Source organism: Clinocottus analis, unplaced genomic scaffold (genome assembly GCF_023055335.1).
Source record: "Clinocottus analis isolate CAN_PGR_092001 unplaced genomic scaffold, fCliAna1.0.p SCAF_5, whole genome shotgun sequence".
NCBI lineage: Eukaryota > Metazoa > Chordata > Actinopteri > Perciformes > Cottidae > Clinocottus > Clinocottus analis.
The window spans coordinates 14,087,004-14,103,711 of record NW_027176207.1 but is presented as its reverse complement, the minus strand read 5'-3'; the positions used below and the strand labels follow the sequence as shown (position 1 = coordinate 14,103,711).

Sequence of the window (16,708 nt, the reverse complement as noted above, 5' to 3'; positions counted from 1 at the left end):
AAAATACATATGCAACACCTTGTTTTAGATTTATAGAGCATGTTATGAACCATAACTGCACCTTTTTTTTTATGACGGTTGTGTTTTGTTTCTACTCACTGGTTTGTTACACAACACTGGATCTGGCGGCCTCTGCTGCAGAGCTCAAGTACGGACAGACGTAACGCCTACTGTAGGAGGCAGACGTCATTTATCTCAGGGAATGTCCTGCCGTCTGCTGGCTATCATGTGTGCATGCTGTAACTTCTCTCTCAATTGAGGTGAAAAATAATGTATGGATCAGCTTTTTGACAAAAAATAAAGAAACAGGAATGAAAATGTGGGTTGTAAATGTTCACCACAGGCACTGATAATTGAATGTCTGTCTTTGTTGCCAACCATTCAAGGTCATGCAAGGTCAAACGTGTGTTTCTTCAGAGCTTAATGCCTCGCTACACCCACACAGGTGTTTTCAGTTATTGGCTGATTACAGGGTCAGGTTGAATGTGACTAAAGTTTAGTTTGGAATTAATTGGGCGCAGTTTGTCCCGCCCTAACAGGTGAAAGAAAGCTAACGAGATACTTAGACGTCAATCAATTAGTCTTTACACTTCTACACAGCCCTGAAAAGAGCGCTAATCAGCCAGATTTAAACACCTGAGTGGGTGTTCAGAGGCCGTAAACTCTGAAAAACATCAGCAGCTAAAACTATTTTTTCTGTTACTGCACATTAAAGTGTCCACATAAATAAGGCCGCATGACAGTCACAGTGGCTGTTTTCTGGGTTGTTATCAACTCAGATTAAACATACTTCTTAATTTTGAGACGGTCATTTGGTTCCTTCATTATCTGGTGTCAAACATAGAAAACTGATTAATTTCAATTAAAATGAATATAATACAACATGCAGTTTATTAGCCATTCTGCCAAAATGTTTTTTATGAAACATGTGGCCATTTGGTCTTTGAGTGGTAAATGCGACAGTATAAGGAACATTTCCAGTACTTTGTAAAAAAAATACTTAAAGCAAGAATTTATATTTGTATTTCCTGAGGTATTATTTAGTGAACTAAACTCTAATCTTTGATGACACTGATATAAAACCCCGAGCAGCTCAGTTGACATTGTAGACTATTTATTTTGTGCCAGAGACCAACCCGCCCTTACATTATCTAGATCAGTTTCAGATTTCACATCATAGCGACATTTAGGGTTAAAGTTCACAATTGTCTCTCACTATTCATTATACATCCCAGAGGTTTGTCTCTAGGGTGATGATGAGTTTTTAGAAAGATGACAAAGGCATAGTGTAACTATGCTGCGGGACAGATCTGTGCTGGAGAACAGGCAGAAAGCTGTCAGCTGCTGCTTTTCCAACGGGAACATGAAATGTGTAAATCTCTTCTGACAGACCCAAGTGGCTGTGATGGTCCTTACATCCCACAGTAATTAAGCATTGGACAGAGTGTACGACATAGGGATACAATAATTGTGCAATTTGCAGAGCTGTAGCGGTGGGCTTAAAGTGTACCGTTTTTTCCTCGGGGTGGCGCTAGAGGACAACACATGGGGTTAAAGTATTTATGGAAAGTTATATTTTAGTTTTCTTATCAGTTTATGACATATTGTAAGTCTAATTTTTGGTTGAAAGAAAGCTCATGGAGTGTCCAAAAAGCAAATCCTCAAAGGAGCATGAACATTGCATTTGATTTATTTCATGAACATTTGGCGAGTAGATGATGAAATATTTTTGTCTGGAACAAATAGTTTGGCAGAACAGACCAAGTGACCGACATCATCATCCTCAGACTCCGCTGAGTGGGAAGTCTTAATGACCAACTATGTGCAGTGTCAAATAAATGAATACAACATTATGAAATGAATAACCACATAAAGCAATTGTGTAAAACTATATCTACAGCGGTATATTATGAAACAATTAAACATACACATGTATTTTTTCCAGTATTAACAGTGTCACAGGCCCTCTGCCTGTCTTAAGCAAAGAAGTTTAACAACAGCCACAAATTTAATAAAAAATGACATAGATTACAATTGTCACTGGGAATAATGGTATTATGAAATACAATCTGCGGTGCTCCATTAATATGATGGAAGTGGAAAGCAGATTTGTGGTTTGGTTTGTGATATTGTGCTGTAAATACAACTGACTTGACTTGAGGGATGTAATTAAAATACTGAATTGACCATTCAAATAGTAAAAGACGTTATAAAATATTTAGAATAATGACAATAATGTACATAATTTTCCCAACAAGGGGTTTAGCTTTTTTTTCATTGACGTGACATTTTCAGTAAATATATATAGTGCCACAAGAAAGAAACCTCTTGACCCTTGACCTTGTGCCCCTATCAGCCCCCACTTCTACTCCAGTCATGTACCCAGTGTAATGTGCACTTTAAAAGGCCCTACTGATCATCTTCTTTTTAAATAGGTTCATAAACTGCGTATCTATTTTCCTTTCCCTCTCTCACAAGTCTTTTCTCATGAAGTTGTGATCACATCGGAAACTTCCCAGTGGTCCGCTCTCACATCACAATAAATCCAAATGATTAACTTTAATCTCATGATTTTCTTCGGTTTCTTCTTCCTGTCGACTTACGTCTTGCATGGATCAACCTTATTACTGTTGGCTCCCCACTAACATTCTTCTTCAGATCTGAGTTTCAAAGCTGGAATTATCCGGATGAGATTTGTCTGCCTGAAGGAGTCAAAGTGCCTCTTGTGCTCGATAAAGGTGCAAGATACCAGATTACGAGCTAACGGCGCTAACTGTGCAAGTTACAGTGAAAGAACTGAGGGCTTATATTCATTACCTGAGTACTCCACTAGTTCTATCCAGTAGTAAATAGTTGTTTGCTGCTATAATAAAATGCAGAATGTGAAATACAGCTCTTTAAGTCCAAACCGCAGTCAGCCTGGCAGTTCATCCTGTTACCACAGTTCACTCAAAGTTTATGGCTTATTAGTTGTGTTTGCTCAGTTTGACCTCCACCAGCAAAGAGCAAAATTTCTTTGCTGTATGGGTGAGGCAAAGTAACAAATTATTTCAGAACGATAGATAGGACAAAAGCAATCAGTGAGTCATTCAATGGGAGTTTTCATCTGCTAGTAGAAGAACAAATGCTGAAATTGACAAGTTTAAGCTTGTTTCACCTATGAGTTGTTGAGTGGTGGGAGTGAAGGTGTTCAGTTTCAGTCTCCCCTTTCCTCCCTGCCTCCTTCCAATCAGCATAACACCTCCTGCTGCAGAGAGGTGCTTGTCAGACCAGTTTTTCGGCTGTGTTGGTGTGCGGCTGAACATGTTTGGGGAAGTCCTCGTCGCCAGAAGGTGAAATTGAAGAAACTGGATTTGGTTCTAAGAAAAGGCGGTTGTTTTATGTAAGAGAAATACTGGGTCGATCAGAACACATCTAACAAGACCACGTTGAATGTGTTTGAGCTCATCACTGCAAGGAAAAGACAGTTCACCACAGGTGAGTGTTGCCTTTATGTTGTGTTGATGAATGGTTTTCTCACAAGTCAGTACAAACTCCTCTTTAAAATGTGAAATCCTTAAACGTGGCTGCTGCCAGATCTTATCTGTTGTCTGATCTGATGTGTTCATTTTCTTGCTGTGACAGCACTGACAAAGACTTAAAGACTTTAAACAATACCTCAAATATCACCACAAAGTGGCACCGAAAGGAATGCGACCTGTCACCTTTCCACACTTGACTATGATCAAACACAGAATACAAGACCAAATACTGTCAAAGAATGTTGTCGATGTAATGAAGGAAACATTTCACAGACCTTTGTTACACTTACAATCCACTAAAGAAGAGCAAATAACCAACCAAAAATAACCTGCCTGACCACATCAACCAGGAACTCGCAAACAGATAACACACACTCACAACCTCGTCCACATCAACACCCGGAGCCACAGAACATATTTTCTTCGTCAAACTATATAGTAGCTTTGATCTATCTCACTCCTTCCTCCAAATGTCACGTTAAACAATAACACCGGCCGGTAATAAAACCCAATAATGAAGTGAACAAACAGTCTAGGTGTGGCTCTAACAATGGGCAAGTCATGCACAAGCAGCTTGTGCGTGGGAGGGCGATACAGGCAGGTAAAGCCTCTGAAACTTATTTAGTGTGGAGTAGGAAGGATCAAGACTGCTGATTAAATTGTACAGTGGCTATTTCTTCATATTGTTTTCAAGGCATTATCACCTAGATGTTGTGCTGTTTCAGTTCCAGACATTTAATTTCTCTCTGCCTGTTAGATCTGGTAATTGTTTGACTTCTAAATATATGTACATGTTGTTTTGGGTTCAAAACCTAATTGTCTTGCTGCTTCCAGTAACTTAAATTCTTTATGCTTTTATTTGTTATTCTTGGCAAACACAACATATCAAGATTTAGACTAAAATTATTATATTGGCACGTATTGTCCAAATGTAGCCCTGAGGGGTCAGTGTGACGATCCAAAAAAAACACAAGTTAAAATATCATAATCCTCTAGAGAACACAGATGTGTTGTGTGTCATAAATAGCTTCCAGATATTTTTTTTGAGGCAAAATCCTTAAGCTTAAACACATTCCTTGTTATTATTTACACTCCTGCACAAGTTGCCAATCACACATAATGTGGCATTCTTTGTTGCTTGTTGTTGTTGTGTGAAGGACGTGAACTCATTTTTACTCTCCTGTATTGATGGACAAAGGAAGTACAATTTATTTCCTTTTGTCCATCACAATTGCATTACACCAAGCTATTGCAATACATTTACAATTGTTTAAAGAACTTTATTGAGATACCTGTTGAAAATATTGCTTTCCATCTGGGCTATTAATTCCTCTTTTTTTATTGAAGATAGACATTTCATTTGATTGTTTCTAACATGCTTTCAATAACATGTCATTTCTTAAACAGGCATTGTTTGCTCATCTAGTCTCTCTGGAGAGACTCTGGTTCACAGAGCAGCCTTATGTTGATCTGAGAATAATGAAGTGGGAGCGATTTGTATTGGCTGCACATAAGCTTGCTCTAAATTAGTCAACGTTTGCAGCTAAACTCCGTATAAAGTCTGACAATGGGCTGCTGTCTGTCATCATTCTGCAGCTGTGAAGCTTCAGCATCCGGACCATGTTCTCCTCTGCTGTCCCGTTCAAAAACCAGCACTACTCTGAACTGAAGACCAACTGTATCAACGACAAGACACTATTTGAGGATCCAGAGTTCCCAGCCACCAATACATCGCTGTACTTCAGGAGACCCCCTCCTGGTATTGTGACATGGAAACGACCAGGGGTGAGTGGCACTAGTGATAGTGGCACATCAGACAATGGGATTATGGCTACAAATTAATATTGTCATATTTTACAGTTAAATTACTGGGTTTTTCAAATCCAGTGTTGCACAGAATACTGACAATGTGTGTAACATCCATCACATTCACTTTCCTGTTATAGGAAATCGGCAATGAGCCCCAACTGTTTGTGAAGGGCATCAGCTCCCATGACCTAAACCAGGGAGTTGTGGGAAACTGTTGGTTTGTTGCAGCCTGCTCCTGCCTGGCTTTGAAGCCAAACCTCTGGAAGAAGGTGAGTTGATTGGTTGAGAATATGTGAAAAGGGCTAGCGAATTAAATGTTGGTAAACACATTAGGATTCATATATTGAGTTTATTTACTAAACATACACTTAATAGTTTGTAGTGATTAAGGTGCAAAGATATAATGAAATAGTTTTGCTCTTTAATAATTTTATTATGTTGATTACATTACATTAGGGACCAGGTGGCACTTAACTTAGCTGCAAAAATCATTGGAAGTGACTCATTAGTCACGTTGGTATGTGTTGCGTTGTGTTTGTTTCCAGGTCATTCCGGACCACACGACGCAGGAGTGGGATCACAAACACCCGGAGAAATATGCTGGAATATTCCACTTCCAGTTCTGGGTGTTTGGAGAGTGGCTGGATGTGGTGGTGGACGATCGGCTGCCGACAATCAACGGTGAACTCATCTACTGTCACTCAAAAGACAACAACGAATTCTGGAGTGCTCTGCTGGAGAAGGCCTACGCCAAGTCAGTAAATTTAAACCCGCCGGGGGCCAGTTGCATGACAATAGACCGAGCCTTAGTTTTAAATAAGACTTTTAGTCAGACCTGGTATACACACTTTAATGTACATGTTGCATAAACTCATCGACCTGGAGCATAAGCTTCCCTATGACTTATTGTCAGAGATGATAGACTGGATGGACGACATCCAAGACTATCAAATGATGACAGCCAAACCGCTGTGCATCATGGTTCAAATTAGACCGAAAAGAACGAATGAACATAAAGAAAGAAAACGTAAAATGCATAAATGAATGTCGTTAGAACTGTTGAAGATGTTCATAAACAATTGTTACAATAATCCCAAAAAGTTGGACAGACAGTAGAAGTAGTCAGCAAAACGTTTTCTAAAAGTGACGTTAACATAAGTTATCTAATGTTAGCTAAAATTAGCTCAACGTAAGGGATACATTATTTAAATTGATTGCTAAAAATTAGTTAAAAGTAATCGGTTAGCTAACAGTCAAAATATTTAACTGTAACTATGACTAAAGGTAAGCTAATATTAAGCTAAAAGTACTTGTTAAACAGTTAACTTTAAATTAGTTAGCTAAAAGTAATGGCTAACTTTACACTAGAAAGAACCTTTTGTAATAACTGTTGTTATAAAATGTTACATACAGGTACATAAGCTAATGTTACAAGAAATTTGTCCTCTGCATTTAACTCTTCCTCGTCATTTCGTTGCTGTCACGCCCCTGGGGAACAACTTGGGGTTCAGTGCCCTATTCAAGGACACTTTAAGACACGGACACAGTACGAGCCGGCCGGGGTCGATAACTGTAAATACTGAACCGGCAACCTTGTTGTTAAATGACAAGCCGCTCTAACGTTACCCGTTGGATCTACAGCTGCCACAAATAGTTAACTAACACCAACTGGCCGACACATATCACTTCAGTATTAGCGAGGGTGAAAGGTGGCTTACTGTCCTTTCTCAAATATAGTCGGTCTCATTATTTATGCAACAGCAAGGTCATATTTCATCAATTAAACTTTTCTAACCTGACAATCTCAGACCAGTTAAGTCCAAAATTAGTCTTCAATGCATTTTATGCAACTGACCCTGTGTTAAACTGCATATATTTTCATAGTTTTATTACACGTCAAACTTCTTACTAAACTTTGAGTTCCCTTTCATGTTCAGGCTCTCTGGCTGCTACGAGTCTTTGGAGGGGGGAAACACCGGAGACGCTGTGGTGGATTTCAGTGGCGCTGTGGCTGAATCCATCAACCTGGAGACAGGCGCTTACTACAAGGACCAGAAAAAACAAGACCAGCTGTTCGAGGATCTGCTAAAGGTCTACGACCGTGATGGAATCATAAGCTGCTCAATTAAGGTCTGTGCTCTTCCTGCATGTGTGCTTCTTTGTCTCTATATGCTTCAGAGAAACTGACCAGTTGTCTTTACAATTTCATCAGGCACTGCCTAATGAGATTGAAGCCAGGATGGCAAACGGGCTGGTGAAGGGCCACGCATACTCTATAACTGCAGTGAAGAAAGTGCGTGTGGGTCATGGACTGCTGGCCTACTTCAAGAATGAAACCATTCCTCTGATCCGCATGAGGAACCCCTGGGGCAAGACGGAGTGGAAAGGAGCCTGGAGTGACAGGTGAGAAGTGCTTTGACTCCATTTCTTCTCCACTGTTGGAGTTCTAACCAGAAAGAGAAGGAAGCGAGAGCTGTGCAAACCAAACGCTCCTACTCCCGAGCTCATACAGATAACACGTATGGCGGGACAGCAGAGAAGTCAATAATGCTGCAGGAGTGGGAGAGCTTCACTTCTCTCGTGAGATGTTGTGTATTGGAAATCTGATGTAAACTTTGTAACCCGACTTGAGGACCAATTCTTTGTAAAAAACCAAATGCCCTATTTTATGACTTAAAAGGTGGATCCAAAACATGTAGTAATTCACCCTCATCTTCATTTGCTGTTTGGCAGCTCTGAGGAATGGTCAAAGGTTGGTGATATGGAGAGGGCCAATCTCGGCATCACAGTGGAGGACGATGGGGAGTTCTGGTGAGCGATTAAGTTCCTATAATCACACCGGTCGATCAGTTTATCCCCTCTTTCAAAGTGAAATAACACATTTTCTGATCACTTTGACAGGATGGCATTCACAGACTGGTGCAAGTTCTTTACAGAGGCAGACGTTTGCCGTCTCATCAACACCTCTTTGATCAGTCTACATAAGACATGGCACGAGGTTGTGCACTTTGGGAGCTGGACCAAAAACGCAGAGCCGCTTTTAAACCGCTGCGGTGGCTGTGCTAACCACAAGTTGACGTTCCTGCAGAACCCGCAGGTACTGCAGCCTCCGAAAGGATTTTTCAAATCACCTCTGGTCGTGCACATGTATATATTTATGTTCACTGATTTTCAACCTCTTCTTCTTTTGCAGTTCTTGTTCGATGTTACAAAGGAGGCTGATGAGGTTCTAATTTCTCTGCAACAGAAAGACATCAGGAGCCACAGAAAATTTGGTCGGGGCGAAAATATAAGCATTGGCTTCGGTGTCTTCAAGGTAATACTTCCACCATACTTTATTAATCTATTCATGAATAGTTGATAACTGGTCTATAACTGCTGGTTTCATTGTAAATCACGAGTGAATAATAAGAGTTGTGACCCGTGATGAGTTCATTACGCAGAAAAGGGTGTTTGTGCAGACGTTAGGGTCTGTGTATTTTGCAGCCAACGGATTTTCGTTTTGAAATGAGAAAACCAAAATTAGGAAACAGCTCGTTTCCCGATTTCCGTTTAGAAATAGGAAAACAAAAAAAACAAAAGAAACATTGAGAATTAAATTACTGCGTGGAAATCTTATTTCTCAATTTCTTGTAGGTTTTTGTGTTGTGACCCGGAAGTTGCTCGGTACTTGACAGTCACATGACAGTCACATTCATGTGAGTGTCATGTGACTGCCATGAATGTGACTGTCAAGCTCACATTAATGAGCTTGACAGTCACATTCATGTCAGCAGAGGGCTGATATATAATCAACGTATTTCTAATACGTCAAACACCGACGTAATCAGGGAGAAAATATGTTTCTCGTCAACGTAATTGAAGATGCGTATTAGTTCTGTATCGTCCCAAACTGGGTACTTAACGCAGTGGTGATATCACCACAAGACATGCCATTCATTCAGTGTTCTGAAATAAAACATGCATATTCGTGCCATGCCATTCTGTTGAGGTGCGTCTCATGGATGTCTGACACCAAATTAAATCCACCGCCAACTACGGATAGCTTTCGGGTCACAACACACAAACCTACGCAGCGGTTAGGGTACGCGGCTGTCACACGGGAGTCCCGGATTTGATAATAGGGTAAGCAACATCATATCCCCCCACGAGACAATCAAGACTTTAAGAGAGGGGCTAACCCTGAATACCGACATTGACGGGTGGTTCGTTGTTGATCAAGGTCTCCGCTGGGTGTGGAAGGTCCCGCAGCAAGGGCAAGATGGAAGCATCTGTTTTAGTCAAAGGGAAAACAGGGTAATTTCATCAGATTTTGGCTTTTGTTTTGGTCAAAGAATTTGGCATCATTTGACTTTTGTACTCATTTGTTGAGCAAACAGTGAACAGTTGTTCTGGGGTTTTAATGACAGACAGACATGACTTGATAGGTTATCAGAACCAAAACAGACCATTTCAACAAGATCCTAAATCACACATGATTAAACACAACAAATGCACATATTTTAGTTGATTGTTTCAATCTGAAAAACAGAGTGTAACCAAACACAGTTAGTGACAGTTTCTTCTGAACTCCCACTAAGCTGCAAAGAGTTCAGTCGCCCAAACCTCATGCATTCTGGGAATAATTAGTGGTTAGTGCATTACAATATATGTGAATATGTGAAACCAAAACTTTTACTTTATATGCAGAATTCTAGAGGTAATTATGCCATTAACCTTTATAGAGACAAATAAAACTTAGTAATGTGTTTCAGTAGAGTGTTCAACTGCAAAGTCGATGCTGCCCTCTCATGCAAATGTAAAACGAGCCAAGATTGTATCCTAACCGACTGGGATAAGATTGTCACATTCAAATGAGGTAATGTAACCGTATGCAGCGAAACTGACATCACATTTCCCGTAATACACACACACACACACACACACACACACGCACAAATACACACACATACACTACACACTCTTATCACTCTGACTGAAGTGCTGCCAAAGGGGCAGTTCTGGTGCTGGTGCCACAAGGAGCATGTGACTAAGAAAGCAAGCTGTGTGTATACGGCCTGTTGCACTGTTTTGAGCCTGAACCCGCATCTGACCCTCAACATCTATGGTCATCATATCAGTGATGTGTCCTCCTGCTCCTCCTGCTCCTCCTCGTCCTCCTCCTCCTCCTCCTCTTCCTCTTTCATCTGACGGAGTCCAGACACTGTTTCCACATTCTCTGCTTTTTTTTAATACTGTCACCCACAACACTTTGTGTTTTCCTGTTTAAGAAAAATGTCAATGGCTGAAGATTTTTGATCGGATTGACAGTTATAAACCAATATACATAAACAAAGTATTAATGGACATCTAAGGGCATTTCAAGAAAAGTGTGGAGGAGGACTCTTGAGTATTATGTTAAACTATGTTTCTAAAAAAAAAAAAGAGCGAATCGGCAGAATAAGCCGTTTTAATTTTTGCCAAATTGGCACACCATTTATCTTGGGAGAGGAATAATTATAGAGAAGACACACTGTTGTCAAAATCAAGTTATATATTTTTTTCTACCACCAGGAGGCAGAAGAATATGTGTAGGCAGCAAGCATTATAGTATGACTCCTTCAAACACTGTTTCAATGATTACATCCAAACCGCTTATCCGATTTAGGCTCGCTGGTGACGATTCATCATTCAAACAAATCAAACTTTCTGATCATCAGTTGTGTTTTGAGTTCTCAACATCTGTGCCAAAACATTTTCAAAAACCTGAATACAACGCTTCAAGTGCCTTAACTCACTTTAAGTAACTAAAGGAAGCCATTCAGTGATTTTTAAATGTTTTTCCTTTTCCAGGTGGAACTGAACAGGAAGTATCGGATGCACGACATCCTGACCCAGCAGTGTGTGGAGACGTCCACCTACATCAACGCTCGGGCCGTGTTCATGAGATGCACGCTCCAGCAGGGCCGTTACGTCATCATCCCCACCACCTTCGAGCCTTACACGCTGGGGGACTACATGATCCGAGTTTTCACCGATGTGGACTCGAGCTGCAGGTAGAACTGTGGTAGAGATATGACGTTGAAGCAGTATAGTTGTACATCAGCAGCATGGTTGTGTTTTATGTTGTTAGACAGAAATGTAACATCCACTTACAATGACCGGGTCTGAACAGAGCAGTTCAATTCAGAGACTAATGGATGGATTTTATCCAAGGAAAGCACTCAAAAAGATTGTTTTGGAGAATATATAATTATGTTCACATTTGATCACTTATAAAGTAACATTCCTATGGTTCTGCTTTTCTTGGCCTTTTGTTTTGTTAGATGTCTTTGCTGATGTTCTTGTTGGCAGACTTTAACACCAAATCATATTAACTCTAGAGGGATGTGCCGATATTTGGCCGAGACTGACTCAAACAGCTGGATTCGTTATTGGTGTTCAATTCAGTTTTATACTGCATAAGGTACGGGAGTTTGAATTCCCGTTTTAGTTTTAACTATTTTGTTGTTGATAGGGAATTTCTGTTCATTTTGAAGGCCAATTCATTTTGTTTTACATGGCAGTGTTTAAGTCAAGTCTGACGTTGCCTGACACATAAATGAATGCTCGTCCTTTCAACAGAGAGAGGCATGTAACGTATTAATTAAACACTGGCATCTGAATGGTACTTGGTATCGGCTGAAAATCCATGTATGGCTATCGAAAACTGAAAAAGTGTCCAATTTGATGATGGCAAGATCTATGTGAGAGTACCGAAAAATCGGCCCTCTCCTCCTTTTCTGGTCCCTAAATTCTCTTCTACTATTGCAGGAAGCTGACGGACGACAAGCCCAAAGTAAAATGCTGGAGTTCCTTTGTTGGATACCCACAAGCTGTGACTCACGTCTACGTCCACGGAGCTGAGGGGCTGCAGAACCAGGACAGTACAGGAGGTTAGAGGACTTTACCCAAATCTACTAGTCAGTGTGATCAGCCTATAGCCAACCAACATGGTTTGCTGAGATGGATATTTTAATGTTTTCATGCAGGTGCAGACCCCTATGTCATTATATCCTGTGAGGGCCGATCAGTACGATCCACCGTCAAGAAAGACACCCTGCAACCGGAGTTTAAAACCAGCGGCATTTTCTACAGGAAGAAGCCCAGAAAGCACATCACTGTGGAGGTAAGATGGCATCCTTCTCATCCTGATGACTGTAATTAATCTCAGTGACAAGGCGGTGGAAAGGCATTGTGGGTCACGGTCCTGTGGAAATGTATCTCGATAATGTCAACTTTCAGACTTTTGGCTCAAAGACCAGGCATTATTCAATGATCTAATGTTTTGAAATGGTTTTGGAAGCAGAGAGTTGGAGAATATTTTTCAACCTATTGAGAAACATGATCTTTAAATGTATATAAGAAATCCAAAATTGTAAAGGTTTGCGATATATTACCACCAAAATCAGATCGTTGTGTTTTCATATTGCAAAATAAGATGCATGGATGCTTTTGCAGGTCTTGCTGGTTCATTTATAAACTGCAAAGTAAACAAACAAACCTCTCTTTTAATAAAACTAGTGTTATTGTTATAGTGGCTATTATTAGCTGAATAGTATTGTTTCAATGGTGTGGCAATTCTTTTAAAATGTAATATATTCTAGACTAATAAGAAAACCACAGTTTCTCACAGTTCTTATTGTTACATTTTTAATGCATTTTTCCTCATTTATTTTATTTTCAAATGTCTATTCAGTGCTCACAATAACTAATAACAAAGAGAAAATAAACAGACTGAGTCCCTGATCAAGAAAAGCTGACAGTGGTCAACTGACATACAATGGCAGCTTATAATTTGCAGTAATTGAAAGCACAGGACATCATCTTGGCCCGATGACGTTATGGCTCAACATAATCAAATCAAAGTCACCAACCACTCCGTCAAAGCCCTGCAGAGGATCTGTCTGTGTGAAATGTGGAAGTAAACCGTACATTTAATACGTGACATGATCTTCGTCAGGTGTGGAACAGCAACGGCGTGAAGGACGAGTTCATGGGCCAAGTGGTGTTGTCCGGGTCGGTGAAGGACACCGACGAGCCTCAGAGGCTCCAGCTGAGGAAGCGAGGCCGGCAGATGGCTGACGAGATGCCCGGCAACATCAGTTTGAGGATTATCACTTCTACTCAGCTGACCGCTATGTGATGTCATCGCTGACCGTAGCGAGGCCTTAATCGTCTTCAGTGCTGAACTATGTGGTAACCATCTTGTGAAACTTACTTGGCCTGTGCCATGGTTGACACACTGAAAAACAATTGTGGTTCAAACTCGCTTTCTACCGCTTGCCGTCCATGTTTGTGCCTTGTTATACATCATCATTTGAATGTTTGTGAATTGTTTGCAAAGTTGACGTGTGAGCAGGGCAGTTTGGGATGTCCATTCCTGTCATTTTTATCCAAATGTTTATTCTTTTGAATTTGTTTACTTTTCATATCATTGTGTAACTTATACAGTATTGTCATATTGAAGTTTTGTAAGTTGTGTGTAAAGATATCATTCCTTTTTTATTTTACACAATTGATACTGTGAGTGTTATGACATTAATTTGTAATTCAAGTCTTAACATTTAGTTGTTTTGTCATCTGTTCATCTTTATGCAGAATAACTTTTACCAGACATAATAATGTGTCCTTTATTTCTGTAGTGCACCTTCTGCTCTTCTCTTCCCTCAGTTTGTGTCAATACATTTTATTCTCATAATAAAAATAAATAAAAATGCACCAAAGGGCAAAATGAATTTAAATAACACAGCTGTGGTTTTCTTCCTCTTTTTATTTCAGTCCAGTTCCCAAACTGCAATATTTAGTTTTTTACACTCAAGACACAGCCATGCACAATTCAAAGTTCAAAAAGTCTATTGCTTCAACCACAATTAAAAATATTTTATCCAAAACCTCATTTCCCCTTATCTCATTTGTCCTTTTTCAAAGATGGGGAAAGGCCTGCTGAGGTATGCCAGATGGATCAGCAGTTTTACAAAGCTAGACAATAATAAGAGTAGTAATAATAATAATGATAATAATTTAAAAGTAACATTTTTTGTCTTTGTTCCATTCTCTTGATACACATTAATAGAGGAATTTTCACACCACATGTACAGGTTTACACATTCAGAAGAAAGGAATGTACAGGAGCAACCACAGAAAAGGGGCACGTCAGCAGTGTCTCTTGTCCCAAAATCCACCTTTGTGCTCATAGTTCAGACCTGTACATGGGGGGCCCGACGTCCCAGAGGCCGGCAAAGCTCCCCGCCAGGCCACCCGCACCTACCACACACACACACATACACACGCACACACATACACACACACACACACACACACACATGTACTAACACTCAGCAGTGGCACTCAGGCCAGACTGTGTGGGCCCGCACACAGAGTGCTGCATTCATCGGCTCTCTGTCCAGATGAAGGAGTGTCCGATTAAGTCCAGGCAGGAGAGCCGGATCCAGGAGTGCAGAGACGGCGCGCACATGTTCAATTTTCTCTTTTTTTTGATTTTTCAGGGTGCAAAACATTTATTGATACATACCATAGAGCAACCTGAATATTGTCATTTTGAGTTACATAATTCTGAAAAAAAAAAAAGGTAGGGAGGAGGGGGGTTCCCATCATATTTACATACATACATACATAGCCTAACAATCTTAACCTATTTGAAGATGAGATACAGTGTATAGTTTGTTTTACATGCATGAATTCTGTTGCATCCTCCTGTCTAACATCACGCCGTCATCTTCTGTACAGTTGCTGTACAATGGAGGTACAATATGACTAAGCAGCTACCCTGCACCTCAAAGTCAAGGTGGACAACACGAGTGTGGCGTCTTCTAGTGCAGATTGAGGTAGCCTCCCTACCACACACCAACACACACACACACACACACTTGCACACAGTGAGGGACGCTACACGGGAAATGCCTGAAGAAGCTACCAAATACCAACACAAAGTCGATAACCTCTGTACAGGAATCAGTTTAAACGCTAACCAGGTGTAAAAGGAATGTGAGCAAACAATATGACCTCCACTACCGTTTTCTGTCTGCGGTGCTCATGAGGACAAGGTACAATCATAAAATGGCAGCCACTCCACTACTTCACTCAGTGGATAACATTCCCCCTCTCTAATCTGCCACTCGTTCCAAAGACTCACGGCAAAACGTACAGATCATATGACAGAAGACACATAAAGCACCATTGAAGGACAAAAGGACACTGAAGCATGAATGAGCAGCAGCTTAAATACAAAAGGAGAAGTGGGACAGTCGGTTTCCGGCATTTTTGTTTGTTGGTATTCGATCCAAACGCGTAAAATCACAGTCACATAATGTATTCTGCAATGTAAGATGGTAAGACCACAAGGCTTGTGCTTCTGGAGAAAAGAGATTACTTCTGTTATCTGCTTTTTACATTTCTGTTTATACTTTAAAGTTGTTTTCACTACAAATAACTGATTAAATAAATAATACATTACAAGATGAAGAAAAGATCTTTCTCCCTCCACATCTTGTTGCAGTTCGTTGTTTTGACTGACTAAAATGGGTTGTATATATATATATATATATATATATATATATATATATATATATATATATATATATATATATATATATATATATATATATATATATATATATAGAGCAGATTTCATGTTTTGTATATTTTTTCTGGTAATAAGCATCTTTCCTGCTTCAAGTTGAAGGTCGCAGGGATGCGTGGGGACTGTGTGAAACTAAACCATGAAGTCACTGCAGGTAAATAAACATGACCTTCTGTTTGCCACTGTATTAGAAAAACTAAGTATTTAAAAGGCTGAGATGTTGGTCCACTGTGTGCAAGCTCTTGAAAAGGACGATCCACCATTAAATATAAACAACTAAGTGAAAACATGTATCTCTCTGTTGAGTGTCTGACCTTATATTTGTCTTCTTTTGGATTTTATATCTAATTGTCAGATGTATTCACAAGAATTAGTTAAGATGTTGTTTGAGCCATGTATAGAAAGCCACACATACCGAATATCTATGCATAACCCTATTTGAGATGCTTGTACACAATTAATGCTACAGTTTATGTACAAACATGTGCAAACATGTCAGAATTATCTGATGAAGTTGCAGGTACATTTCTTGCATTTGTAAAGAAGCGGACATAGTTTTATAGTCCCTCTGATCATTTCTACCACATGAAATAAGAAGAGTGTTTAGTACACAATGTGGTATTTAAATGTGCGACAGATCATCTCTATGCTAATGCAATCAAGTGTCTTTAACCACAACCACAACACTTCCCCCTTGAAATGGATATGAAGGTGTGTGCATTATGTATTTAGAATGAAATATTTGCACGAGTAATCT

The 16,708-nt window shown here is 39.9% G+C and overlaps 1 protein-coding gene across 1 annotated transcript; it reads left to right on the top strand.

Annotated features, from left to right (window-relative positions):
- Positions 1–3,302: 3,302 nt before the first annotated feature.
- On the top strand, positions 3,303–13,827 carry LOC137802704 (calpain-5-like). The gene is made up of 13 exons (XM_068600773.1): positions 3,303–3,477; positions 5,118–5,306; positions 5,468–5,599; positions 5,876–6,084; positions 7,268–7,460; positions 7,543–7,733; positions 8,064–8,141; positions 8,232–8,427; positions 8,524–8,646; positions 11,163–11,365; positions 12,123–12,244; positions 12,341–12,477; positions 13,312–13,827. The coding sequence occupies exons 2-13, from the start codon at positions 5,142–5,144 to the stop codon at positions 13,492–13,494; spliced, it is 1,932 nt and encodes a 643-aa protein (XP_068456874.1). The 5' UTR covers positions 3,303–3,477; positions 5,118–5,141; the 3' UTR covers positions 13,495–13,827.
- The last annotated feature ends 2,881 nt before the right edge of the window (positions 13,828–16,708 follow it).